This window comes from Pseudorasbora parva, chromosome 25 (genome assembly GCF_024679245.1).
Source record: "Pseudorasbora parva isolate DD20220531a chromosome 25, ASM2467924v1, whole genome shotgun sequence".
NCBI classification, from domain to species: Eukaryota; Metazoa; Chordata; class Actinopteri; order Cypriniformes; family Gobionidae; genus Pseudorasbora; species Pseudorasbora parva.
Genome location: NC_090196.1, coordinates 30,318,672 through 30,332,167, shown reverse-complemented (window position 1 = coordinate 30,332,167; position 13,496 = coordinate 30,318,672). Strand labels below are relative to the sequence as shown.

Here is a 13,496-nt window from a genome sequence, read left to right as displayed (position 1 = left end):
GATGTTCACAATTTCAATTTAAGTTCCCAAAAATGTTAATATGACAATTTATTGTTCAAACCCACGAATTAATATCATACAGGCAATAAAGTCTCTGCATAAAATAAATATGCATTACATCGTTTTTTGTAACAGATTGACAACTGGAGGGAGTATGTTTAAATAATCTTATCACATTTCCAGATGGTGTTTTATAACCTTTTACAGATTCACATTTTGCTGAATTTTTAAATTATTTTTTAAAAATTGAACACATTCAGAGGTAGACGAGGTTATAAATATTAATCATAGACTGCAAAAAAAAAATTCCACTGAAGTACTTTAAGCCTCCGGAGGCCCGAATATGGTGCTGACATCTTGCGCACATTTGGGACAAATCCTGTCCCCCTGTGAAATCGTGTCCGCTTAGGACCCTATAGCGATTCTATTGGCTGTAAGAACTTTCCATGGGTAATCCGTTCAGAGCCTGATTAGTATTCATATAAAATCACGTTTTGATTTTTGTCATTTAAATTGTGTTAAAATACTCTTTAATGTCTTGCAAATCATATGTTTTATATACTAGTAGTATATAACTGAAGCTATAAGTTATGAAATCAAACATATCGTTCTTAATGTTGTTGTTTTTTTGTTAGCTTATAGCATACAGCTACCCGATTAGCTTAGTTTATACACCACAGTTAGACTTACCCTAAACAGCTTTTGATTGCGATAACAGCTTTTGATCAGGCATTTAAAACAGCTACCACGTTGGGTCCTAAGCGGACACGATTTCACAGAGGGACAGGATTTGTCATGACACCGGAGTCTGCGCAGTAAAGAGCAGGAAGTAGAGCCGCAAACATCAAAAGCCCACCCACACTCGCACAGATGCAGAACAATTGATTATGTTGGTGTGAAATAAACAGTTATGGACATGTAGAAATTTAAGCTTAAGCTCCAATCTGCTCCCAAAAATCCCCCCCAAAAAGTCTGTTAGTGACTCAGTAATGACTTAACTCAGAGAAAGACGTCAATCTCAGCTGTCAATCATGAGGTCACACTCCCCGTTTTTATAGCATCAAATAACTAACTAAAACTAAACTTATTTAAAGGAAGTTTATGTAAGATTGTGGCCAAAACTGGTACTGCAGGTATCCTCTCTCCCCCTCCCCCTGACTCGAGGTTGCCAGATTGGCTGCAGGATCAGCAGGAACGTTTGTAGATCTGCAGCTGTGGTAACTAGAGCAGATCTGGCAACCCGGATGCCCAAACACTACTGACTTCGTGATTGGTCGATAGGTGGAGGGCGGAGCTTCAGGCCAAAACACAACATGACATCATCAACATCAGTTGAGGGCTGCAACAACAACTTTTAAATGACAATATCCTGGCCGGACTACTGCTGTCAGTGATATAAGTATTTGAAATGAACATGCTTTCTTAATGTCTAGTGACATATCAGGGCCATTTTATGATTAATTTGAAATACATTTCTTACATATTGTTCCTTAAAAAAAAAACACTTGCAATTTCTGATTCTGAAGCAGCTTTGAAGCATAAAGTAGAGACCAGTTTGCCGTTGTCATCTTGGCATCGCGCGTCTCGCCCGGATAAAAGAAAGGGGGCAAAGAGCTGGGATGTGGGCGGAGCTTAGGTGACGCACTGACTAACAGACAAGCGGATAAATGGCTATCCACCTGTCACTCAGTGACCACGCCCTTAATTATGCAGAACTTTAAGGCTTTATATAATGTAAACGAATGAGTTATATAAAAAATAACCCCCTCACAGTTGTCATGAAGGGCAAAATTAGCCGTATAGACCAAAACCACAATTTTTACCAGGCTGTAAACATGTTTTTTTTTTGCTGTAAAGTTGTGCATTTTAACATGTTGCTCAATGAGATTCTGATCCTTCTGGAGCCTGCCTCTAGTGGCCAGTCGAGGAACTGCAGTTTAAGTTACTCCTGTATTGGCTTCAACAGAAACTGGGGGAGGTTGCCCGCAAAAAAGGCCCATTGTGTAGTGCCTCTGTGGTTATTTGCAGCAGCGCCCTTTGTTGGCCGAGACGTCCAGACGGAGCGCAGACTCGCATTGCTTGTCCTGCTGTGAGGCAAGTAACCTGATAGAATGAAATAAAAGGATTATTTTTCCATTTAAATACACTATTTGGCAATAAATACACTGTAATTTAATAGCATGTTATGGTCTGTATTGGAAAAGATGTTACTTGTGATCACATAATTTAAAATAGGCTTTAAAGGGTTAGTTCACCCAAAAAAACAAAAAAAATTATGATTTACTCACCCTCAAGTCGTCCTAGGTGTGTATGACATTCTTCTTTCAGAGGAATATAATCAGAGTTAAATAAAAAAATGTCATGGCTAATCCTCTGTTTATAATGGCAGTGAATGGCTGTTTCTTTTTTGAAGTCCACAAAAGTGCATCTATCCATCATATAACTGCTCCACACAGCTCCGGACAGCTAATAAAGGTCTTCTGAAGGGAAGTGTTTTTATAAGAAAAATATCCATAATTATAACAACAACTGTAATCCTTAACTTCGCTAACTGTCATAAGCGTGTTCGTGAGAGACTGGCGTTCCAGCGTGTGATGCTCCGGGCGAGAATATCGCGAGAACCAAGTTTTGTTTCGCTCTATCCTCTGCGCTTCCTCGTCCATTCCCAGAACTTACACTTGCCCACCAGTCTCTCGTGAACACGCGTATGACAGTTACCGGAAGTTAGAGATTACAGTTTGTACTTTATTAGCCCCCCGGAGCCATGTGGATATCTTTTATGATGATATATGTACTTTTCTGGACTTTATAACAGCTATTCACTGCCATTATAATTTTTGGATTATCCAGGACATTTTTAAAATAACTCTGATTCTGTTCATCAGAAAAAAGAAAGTCATATACACCTAGAATGACTTGAGTGTTAGTAAATCATGTGGAGATTTTCATTTTTGTGTGAACTATCCCTTTAATCCAGTTTCAGACCTGGTCAGGTTGTTCATGGCCTCTTCCACCTGGTGTCCACTCTTAGCACTGCATTCATAGAACTCAGCCTGGTACTGCTGTCGACACAAACCACATCAAAACTCCTTATACACACACTGACACAGGCAAATGACTGAGGTCAGTGGGAAATGATGAGCTGGTCATTCATGAATCATCACCTCCGCCAGTCTGCGGCCTTGTGCTTGAGTCACCTCCCTCCTGTCTGCGATCGCCAGGTCTATCTTATTGCCTAACAACATCAGACACACCCCCTCAGACATCTTTTCCTGCCAGTCTCACACACACACACACACACACACACACACACACACACACACACAATTATACGCTGTGTAATCCTATAAACCAATCACAAGAACATACAATCAACACAACCAGATTACAGCACATGGAAAATACAGTCTCTTTCTAATTTCACAGTGAACCTTCAATCAGAGTCACTCACTGACGTGTATGCAAAGCAGCACAAGCACACCTGCAGCATACAAATACTGCCATACTGTATTATATAACCAGCCCCGTCAATTTATCCCCACCTGTGAGGGTTTACCCTAGATTCAAAACACTTTTTTATTTGACCTATTTCCTCAAGTAGGATATTTAATGAGAACATACATTGTGTTGTAACAAGTTCGATATCGTGAGGAAGGAAGAGGACACGGGGGTCGGCAGGACTGTTGATGCTCTTTTATTCTTAATAACTCAAATCAATAAACATGCACGCTTCAGCGTGTGTTTGTCTCTGTGTATGCTCAGTTTCGCTTCCGGGTCACGCACTTCCGGCTTCCGGGTATCTCAGGGTCTCGGCATCAACAGTCCGACTCTCTCCCTCCTCGGTCTCCGGTTCCGCTGGTGTTTTATCCCGTCTCCGCGCTCATTACTAGAACAAGAGACAGGTGTTATTAATCTGCGTCCAACCCACTCACTTACCGCTCGTCCCGAGGCCCTCTCTCCCGCTGCAGACCTCGCTGAACCACGCCCCCCTTGCCACATACCCCCACCGCCCGACTCAGGCCGGGGAGCCGTCCGGCCTGCAGCCCCCCCCCCCCCATTTCTGGAGAGGAAATCGGCCACAGCCATCTGAGCACCCGGCCTGTGGACCACCTTGAACTTAAACGGCTGAAGAGCCAGATACCAACGGGTGATCCGCGCGTTGGTATCCTTCATGCGGTGGAGCCATTGGAGAGGAGCGTGGTCCGAACAGAGAGTGAACTCCCGCCCCAGGAGGTAGTAGCGGAGGGTGAGAACGGCCCATCTGATGGCCAAACACTCCTTTTCTATGGTGCTGTACCTAGCTTCTCTCTTAGAGAGCTTACGGCTAATGTACAGCACCGGCCGCTCTCCCCCCTCCACCTCCTGGGCCAGGACTGCGCCCAGCCCCCTGTCCGACGCGTCAGTCTGCAACAAGAAAGGGAGAGAAAAGTCAGGGGAGTGTAACAGCGGCCCGCCACATAGGGCAGCCTTTACTTGGGTAAAAGCCTGTTGACACGGCTCCGTCCACTGGACCGTATCTGGTAGCCCCTTTTTAGTAAGATCAGTCAAAGGGCTGGTGAGGTCCGAATAATTTGGTATAAACCGTCTATAATATCCCGCCAGCCCCAAGAACTGTCTCACCTCCTTTTTGGTCTTGGGCCTCGGACAGGTTGCAATGGCGGCAGTCTTATCAATTTGAGGACGCACCTGTCCATGACCCAAGTGGAAGCCCAGATACCTTACCTCCACCCGCCCAATCGCACACTTCTTCGGATTGGCCGTGAGCCCCACTCTCCTCAGCGACCTCAGGACCGCCCTCACATGCTGCATATGCCGCTGCCAGTCGTGACTATAGATCACTATGTCATCTAGGTACGCCGCAGCATATGCAGCATGGGGACGCAAAATCCTATCCATGAGTCGCTGGAAGGTCGCGGGTGCCCCGAACAAGCCGAAAGGAAGCGTGACGAATTGGTGTAATCCGAACGGCGTGGTGAAAGCTGTTTTTTCTTTGGACAATGGAGACAAGGGGATCTGCCAATAGCCCTTTGTTAAGTCCAGTGTCGAATAAAATCGAGCCGAGCCTAACCGATCAAGCAACTCGTCAACCCGTGGCATTGGATACGCGTCGAACTTCGACACAGCGTTCACCTTGCGGTAGTCCACACAGAACCTGACCGAGCCGTCCGTTTTGGGGACCAAAACTATCGGGCTCGCCCAGTCACTGTTGGACTCCTCGATTACTCCCATGTCGAGCATTGCGCCTAATTCGTCCTGAACTACTTTTTTCTTGTGTTCAGGCAAGCGGTACGGCCGGCTGCGAACTACCACGCCCGGCTCGGTCTCGATATGGTGCTGAATCAAGTCGGTACGTCCCGGTAGGGGCGAGAACACGTCGGCGAACTCCGCCTGTAATTTCGACAAATCAGCGAGTTGTAACGGTGAGAGGTGATCTCCCCCAGGGGCCAGCGCGACTGATTGCGCTTTAATGCTCGCCTCTGGCCCGAGATCATCCTCTCCCCCGATCACCGTTGCCAACAACACCGATTCCACCTCATTCCATTTTTTTAGCAGATTAAGGTGGTATATTTGACGTGCCCCGTTCCTGTCGGATCGTACCACTTCATAATCGAGCTCTCCTATCTGTCGTGCGACCTCAAACGGCCCCTGCCACTTCGACATTAATTTTGAGCTCGAGGTTGGGAGTAGAACGAGCACTTTCTCTCCCGGTGTGAATTTGCGTAGTTTAGTACCCCTGTTATATGACCGGCTCTGGCGGTCCTGGGCTTGCAACAAATTCTCCCTAGATAGCCGCCCCAATGTGTGGAGTTTTGTTCGCAAGTCCATGACGTACTGAATTTCGTTTTTAGCCGACGACGGCCCCTCCTCCCAAGTTTCTCGTAGGACGTCCAGCACCCCCCGTGGCTGACGCCCGTAGAGAAGCTCAAAGGGGGAAAACCCCGTGGAGGCTTGCGGGACCTCGCGCACAGCAAATAAGAGGGGTTCTAACCACCGATCCCAATTTTTGGCGTCTTCCTGTACGAATTTACGGATCATGGATTTAAGAGTGCGATTAAATCGTTCGACCAAGCCGTCTGTTTGTGGGTGATAGACGCTTGTTCGAATGGATTTAATGCCCAATAATCCGTACAATTCGCTTAACGTGCGTGACATAAACGCCGTGCCTTGATCAGTGAGGATTTCCTTCGGAATCCCCACTCGGGAGATTAAACGAAACAGTGCGTCCGCAACACTCTTCGCAGAGATGTTGCGGAGAGCCACTGCTTCCGGATATCGTGTTGCGTAGTCCACGATAACTAGCGCAAAACGATGTCCGCGTGCGGATCGCTCTAATGGCCCGATGAGGTCCATCGCAATTCTCTCGAAGGGGACCTGCATTAATGGAAGGGGGCGCAATGGCGCTTTTGGGGCGGCCAGTGGATTCACCAACTGACATTCAGGACAAGACGCGCACCACCTGCGCACATTGTCATGAATGCCTGGCCAAAAGAATCGGGTCATTAAACGATTCAGCGTGGCCGCCTGTCCCAGGTGGCCCGCCATCGGGTTAGAATGAGCCGCCTGAAAAAGCATTTCCCGGCGGCTCTTTGGTACTAACAATTGGGTTGTATCTATTTTTGACTGAGCGTCTTGGGTCACTCGATACAACCTATCCTTAATTATGGCAAAATAAGGATACGTGACGGGCAATGCGGGTTGAAGGGGCTGACCGTCGATGGTGCGGACCTGTTGAAACGCATGTTTTAGCGTCTCGTCTTGAGACTGCTCCAGAGGGAAGTCATCGCGGTCCGAGAGAATCAGTCTCTCGACCCCGCTCGATTCCTCTGAAGCGGTTCCCACGGGCCCCGTATCAGCCTCGCCAACCTGCACTCGCACCGCCCCGTTCCTAGCCTTGTTTCCCCAAGCGGCATCCGCGCACAACGACCCCAATAACGCCGAAAAGGCGGGCCAATTCGTCCCCAGAATTAGCGGATGCCGGAGGTGGGGACTAACCGCCACCTCAACACTATGCTTTTTTCCCCTAAACCGTATCGTGACTGGGACAACCGGATATTCCACCACATCCCCGTGCACACACCGCACCTTAACCACGCGGCTTGTATCCAACGCCCCAGGCTGAATCAGGCTTTGATGGATCGAGGTTTGGTTACATCCTGAATCCACCAAGGCCTGATATGTACCCCCCTTGATACTTACAGGAATTTGGTACTCTCCTGCTTGATCGGGGGTGGTCCGCTGGACGTCCGGGATCCGGATCATTGTTCCGATGTCCATCATCGGACATCGGTCCACAAAATGATCCGGATCACCGCACCGCCAGCAGGCCAGCCCAGGCCTACCCGCCGCCCCGGCGGCGGGGAGTGGGTTGGAGGCTGAGCGCGGATAGGGGGCGGAACCGGATCCGTAGTCACTACCCGTCCCCAGCGGCCCCGCCCCCCTGGGCGGGACCCGCGAACTCCCAGACGGTCCAGGGCCCATCCCACCCCGGCCTCTGGGGGGAACGCGAGGAGGGCCTGGAGGGCGGGACCTGGGGAGAGGGACAGGTCGAGAGAGAGAGAGAGAAGGGGGAGAGAGAGAGGGAGAAGTTAGTGGGGGTGCGCCGACCCCCGGGCACGCCACCAGGTGGTCCTCCGCCAAATTGATGGCCGTCTCCAGCGACGTGGGCCGGTGGCACTGGACCCACTCGGCGGTCTTCCTGGGGAGCCGAGCGATGAATTGCTCCAGCACCACCAGATCGACGACATGGTCCACGTCGCTGCCGCCGGCCAGCAGCCATCTGCGGCACTCGTCCCGGAGCTGTTGGGCCAAGGCGAAGGGTCGACCGGACTCGCCCCACTCCAGGGAGCGGAAACGCTGGCGATGTTGTTCTGGGGTCCGGCCGACCCGCTGAAGAATGGCCCGCTTCAGGTCATCGTAGTCCAGGAGGTTCGCAACCGGTAGATGTTGCGCGGCCGCCTGGGCTTCGCCGGATAGCAGTGGAATGAGGCGCACCGGCCACTGTGCCCGGGGCCATCCGCAGGCCTCCGCGGCTTTTTGAAAGAGGTCCACGAAGGCCTCGGGGTCGTCCTCTGGCCCCATCTTTTGTAGGGGCACGTGGACCGGTGCGCTGGCCCGCCCAGCGGCCTCGGCGCGAACCTCCCGGTCCATCCAGCTCCGGAACTGCTCGCGGTCCTCTTGCTGGCCTTGGACTATGGCCGCGAAGCGGCGCTCCTGTTCAGTCCGAAGGTCCAGCAACGCCGTGTGATGTTCCTGGTGGAGGGCCGCGAGCGAGGTGATGATCTCCGCAAATGGCGAGGCGGAGGGCGTTGTCATGGCGGCGGCTCTGTCCTGCTTCCTTCCCGGGTTTCGGCACCAGTGTAACAAGTTCGATATCGTGAGGAAGGAAGAGGACACGGGGGTCGGCAGGACTGTTGATGCTCTTTTATTCTTAATAACTCAAATCAATAAACATGCACGCTTCAGCGTGTGTTTGTCTCTGTGTATGCTCAGTTTCGCTTCCGGGTCACGCACTTCCGGCTTCCGGGTATCTCAGGGTCTCGGCATCAACAGTCCGACTCTCTCCCTCCTCGGTCTCCGGTTCCGCTGGTGTTTTATCCCGTCTCCGCGCTCATTACTAGAACAAGAGACAGGTGTTATTAATCTGCGTCCAACCCACTCACTTACCGCTCGTCCCGAGGCCCTCTCTCCCGCTGCAGACCTCGCTGAACCACGCCCCCCTTGCCACATGTGTGTGTGTGTGTGTGTGTCTTTCATCAGTGGCGTGTAATGCAGTCCCTCATACTAGCCACTTTGGGTTGAATTTTATATATAATACATTTTTCTATTGTAATCTTTTAAAAGGGCATCTGACGTAATAAACTAAGCGCAATGTAGTGCCAAAAATCTACAGTACTGTGCAAAAGTCTTAGGCACGTTAGTATTTTCAACCCCCAAAAATGTTTTTAAGACAGTTATTTATATATTTTGCAATAGTGTGTCAGTAGATAATCAGTTAACATTTTCAAACATTTATTTTGCCATTAATTGTAATAATCCATTGCAGTGAGATGTTTGTATGCAGAAGGAGTCTGACAACAGCTGTTTGATCCACACGGAGATCTGATCTCTCCATCATCGAGTTCGAGTCCGTCTGTGATTACATGAAGAAACTGAAAAAAATGAGACAACATGTCCAAGATGCTTGAAGAAACCTTCCTGCAAAGCTCCTTGAAAAACTATGAGCACGTGAACCAGGACAAAAGCTGTTTAAAACGCAAAGGGTGGTCGCGCCAAACACAGATTTGATTTAGTTATTGAGGTTAGTTGATAAACAAAATCTATTTATGACATTATTTTTGAAAGCATTCTCACTTTACAGCATTTTTACACAAGTGTCTAAAACTGTTCACAGTACTATAGCTTTGCAGGAAGGTTTCTTCAAGCGTCTTAGAGATGTTGTCGCAGTTTTTTCAGTTTCTTCATGTAATCACAGACGAACTCGATGATGGAGAGATCAGATCTCCGTGTGGATCAAACAGCTGTTGTCAGCCTCCTTCTGCATACAAACATCTCACTGTAATGGTTTATTACAATTAATGGCAAAATAAATGTTTGAATGATATAACCTACTGACACACTATTGCAAAATATATTAAAAACTGGCTTAAAAATATTTTTTGGGGGGTGAAAATACTAACGTGCCTAAGACTTTTGCACAGTACTGTAGATTTTCCGATACATATGAATGCTGAAATGTCAGTTTCTGCTCACACCAAAACTCTGCGCACACAAAGCCTTCTCTCAGCATTAAATTGAGCTCTTTTCCACTGCTTGCATTTAAACAGTCAAATACACACAAAATAATGTAAAAATGCCGGTCTGGGTGAGTATTCACATAAACACAGTCAGTTCTGCTTTAAGTGAATGTAAAGAGCTGAGAAAGAAAACGCATGTGTAATAGTGTAATGGATCTGTGCGTCAGGTCTTAAAGAGACAGCAGCCTAATAACCCTGCTGCCAGATTCTGAGATAATATAAAAAAAATCAGTTTGGCAGTTTTTCCCCTTGGTATTGATGTCACATTGTTGCCAGTAATGGTATTGTTGACAGTGAAAATGCTTAGTGGCGAGTAACTTTGGAAAACCGCTAACCACAGTGGCCAGTGAGCAAAAAACGTAATGTAATAAAATATTATAATTAATTATATGGAATAACATACAAAAAAAAAAAAAAACTTAATTTTGGATCAAACTCACTTGCACTTGGTCCAACCAATGGCGGACAGCCGTGAATGACGTTTCATGGGTGACATCATACATAGCGATGATCCCGTCCGCTCTGCGAAAGTACTGCTGCGTGACACTGTGGAACCTGACGGGGCAACAGGTCGGTTATATTATATACACATTTTAGAATAAAGCTTCTTCAAGGGTTCTTTGCCGTATCTATGCAACAAAACTAGCCCAATGACCAATCAAAAATATCCCAAAAGTAGCCCAATGACCAATCAAAAATATCCCAAAAGTAGCCCAATGACCAATCAAAAATATCCCAAAAGTAGCCCAATGGCTACAGCCCAATGTCAAAACTTTAAATATGCCAGTCACATGCCTAAAATATATATTACATTCACTGTTATGCTTTATACATGGAGGTTCATTTCCGCCACATTATAAAAGAAAATCATGCTTTAGTAAATATTAATTATGACATAAAAGCAAAATGAATTATGAATGAATGAATAAAAAAATTACGAATTATGAATACTGAGTCATAATTTTGACTTTTTATCATCATCACAATCAAAATTATGAGACATGCTGCTAAGACTTTTTAAATCATGATTTTGACTTTTCAACTCATAAATATAAATTAGTATGTCAAAATAAAAAATCATCTCATAATTATGATCTTCAAACCTATGATTTTTTTTCTTATGTGGTGGAAATGGACTTCCATAGTTTTGGGTATATAGTATACTACATGCTAGAATTAATATAACATATTATATAAAGTAGTTATAATAGCCTGTATGTATAGGCTATAGTATACAACAACTGTATATACACAGAATGTTTTCCTAAAATAACTGGAGCTCAAAAAGCTTTAAGACAGATTTATCATTGGTAGAATATTAAAATATTTCCTTACAAATGTTTCAGTCCAATATCATTTATGCAATATGTCAACCTTTAACCAAAAGGGAAATAATAACCCGTGGTAAGAGTTGGTGAATATTCAGCGCAAGAAACACTTAGAGAGAATCATTTTGCATATTGGTTGTATAAAGCCCTAATGGGACATCTGACCTCTCCTGTCCGGCAGTGTCCCACAGCTGCAGAGCGACGGGTGTGGAATCAAGCACCACGCTCCTGACCTGAAAATCCACCCCTGTCAATCAAACATCACATGACTTATCAACACATTAAAGGTCCTGTTTACAGCAGGTTTGGTCGATCAGATCACAAGTAGACGAGGGAGACACATTCCCATTTACACCTGAAGTTTCAATCCGTTTCTTTTTTCCACTTTCTGCCACTTCTGTCCTTATTTCTTTAAGGGGGACGGTCTATGGGCAAGTAAATGTAGGGGCTTTCAAAACGTTAAATCTAAAGGAAGAAATACACTCGCACAATTCATAAACGCGACCGGAGAGAACATTGTGCTTGGTACGTTTTCCTCAAACCTGTCTGGCTAGTGCACATCCCATAATGTTCACGGATTAGGTCAGTAGGAGGAGATTAGATGGTTTTTTTGTGGCTGTTTGAACACATTTGACGACATGAGCGTTTACTCTACAAAAGCAATCCGGTCAAATATGTTTTCTACTACCTCTGGATGTGGATGAAAGTGGACAAGCTCAAAAGGGTTTAGACCCGTTTAAACCTGTATTCAGTGTCGTCCACCTGTGATCCGATCGACCAAAACACATCTTAAGCATAATGCGGCATAGATCCAGCATCTCACCCACAGTTGAGGCCATGTTGTTGGGGAAGTGACCGCTGCAGTAGTGATGGATGAACGAGCTCTTTCCCACAGCCGAGTTTCCTAAAAACACCACCTTAAACACACGCTGCGGATCACTCGTGTCGCTCTGGAGGAGGAAGAAGGAAGAACGTTTTTACTGGAAAGTCAAATGCCAAATCAAACAGAATAATATTTGATTTACTGTTAAGATCAAGAATTAATGAGCTCAACATGGTTTGTTGTGTTTGGAAGCGGCAGAACAGAAAGTGTGTCGTGTATCATGCAAATACCCAAGAGTTCATTCATGAAATCTCTTTTTACTGTAGTTCAGCAAAACAAATACCAGGGTTTTCTCTGATTGGCAGGTGGTTTCGTCTTCTCTCTGTTCAGCTATAGAGAATCTCTTGGGACTTGAATCTGTTAGCGAGGTGTCTGAATCCTCGGCCTCGTCATCTGAGTTTTCCGTCAGCTGCCTTTAAAATGCATATGAATTATTAAATAACTCCTTTAAATCAGTGCTTTAAAAGCTAAAACCTGCTACAGGTGATAACTAGTTTACATGCTCAATAATAATTCTAGCTTGACTAGTTTACCTGGTTTCAACATAAACCATTTTGTGTAAGTGTTTTATAATCTTGTGAACAAATATTTTCATATGCTAAATTACTTTATGCTGCATTGGGGAAAACTGGGCGATGATTTGATGCCACTAATCACTAAAGATTGTGACGGAGAAATGCAATTTGAAATGCTGGCTCATATTATATATGCATTATATTTAAATTGTTATGTGTTATGTGCATTCATAAAGCAGTTAGTTTGTGAGTAACACACCTCTTTGCTGATTTCCTCGGTGTGAAATAGTTGCCCAGTATGGATTCCTTCCTCTGGAAAGGTTCCTTCACTTGTGCTGTCTGAGGAACAGTTGATGAGATATGAGAGAGATTTTAGCTTCAGCTTTAAATTGAGAATTTAGATGTTTTGAATGACGTGGAAAGAATAACTGACTTGTATTTAGTATTACTAAAATTATGCATCTTGGTCTCTTAGGACAAATTCATTAATAAGGTGAGGTGCTTGTATAAGTGTTTTTTTAATCAGAAAATGCATTTATTGCATTATTACAAACAAGTCTTGTTTGACCTGGTTTGGCGATGGTGAAATGACAGCACTCGTGTGTGTGTGTGTGTGTGTGTGTGTGTGTGTGTGTGTGTGTGTGTGTGTGTGTGTGTGTGTGTGTGTGGGTGTGTGAGAGAGAGACTGTAAATCACCCAGAATAATGACAAGAATCAAGACATACAATTTTATTGTTCATTGTCATGATGATTGACAACAGCTCCATTTTGTTCAACTTAATAAATCTTTGCATAATCTACATTTTGTTCTTTTCGCGTCAATCAGAGACCACATAACACATAAACTGTCATTGGACATAACTGCTTATTTCAAAATAAACTACCAAACAAAACTGTACTAAATTACAAATATATATGTAATATATGTATATTTATATTTATAAAAACCTATATATATATATATATATATATATAT

The 13,496-nt window shown here is 45.4% G+C and overlaps 1 protein-coding gene across 1 annotated transcript; it reads right to left on the bottom strand.

Moving 5' to 3' along the window:
- Positions 1-66: 66 nt before the first annotated feature.
- On the bottom strand, positions 67-13,287 carry LOC137065041 (ras-related protein Rab-13-like). The gene is made up of 9 exons (XM_067436606.1): positions 13,246-13,287; positions 12,780-12,859; positions 12,289-12,418; positions 11,946-12,072; positions 11,288-11,369; positions 10,235-10,349; positions 3,165-3,272; positions 2,986-3,062; positions 67-2,103 (listed from the first exon to the last, which is right to left on the bottom strand). The coding sequence occupies exons 1-9, from the start codon at positions 13,285-13,287 to the stop codon at positions 2,019-2,021; spliced, it is 846 nt and encodes a 281-aa protein (XP_067292707.1). The 3' UTR covers positions 67-2,018.
- Positions 13,288-13,496: the final 209 nt, after the last annotated feature.

Coding starts and splice junctions, on each gene's coding strand:
- LOC137065041 (XM_067436606.1), bottom strand. CDS start 13,287: ATGGAGCTGTTGTCAATCATCATGACAATGAACAATAAAATT. Junction 3,273..10,234: donor ATTGGTTGGACCAAGTGCAA/GTGAGTTTGATC, acceptor TGAGACTGGCAG/GAAAAGATGTCTGAGGGGGT. Junction 3,063..3,164: donor AAGGCCGCAGACTGGCGGAG/GTGATGATTCAT, acceptor TTGTGTCGACAG/CAGTACCAGGCTGAGTTCTA.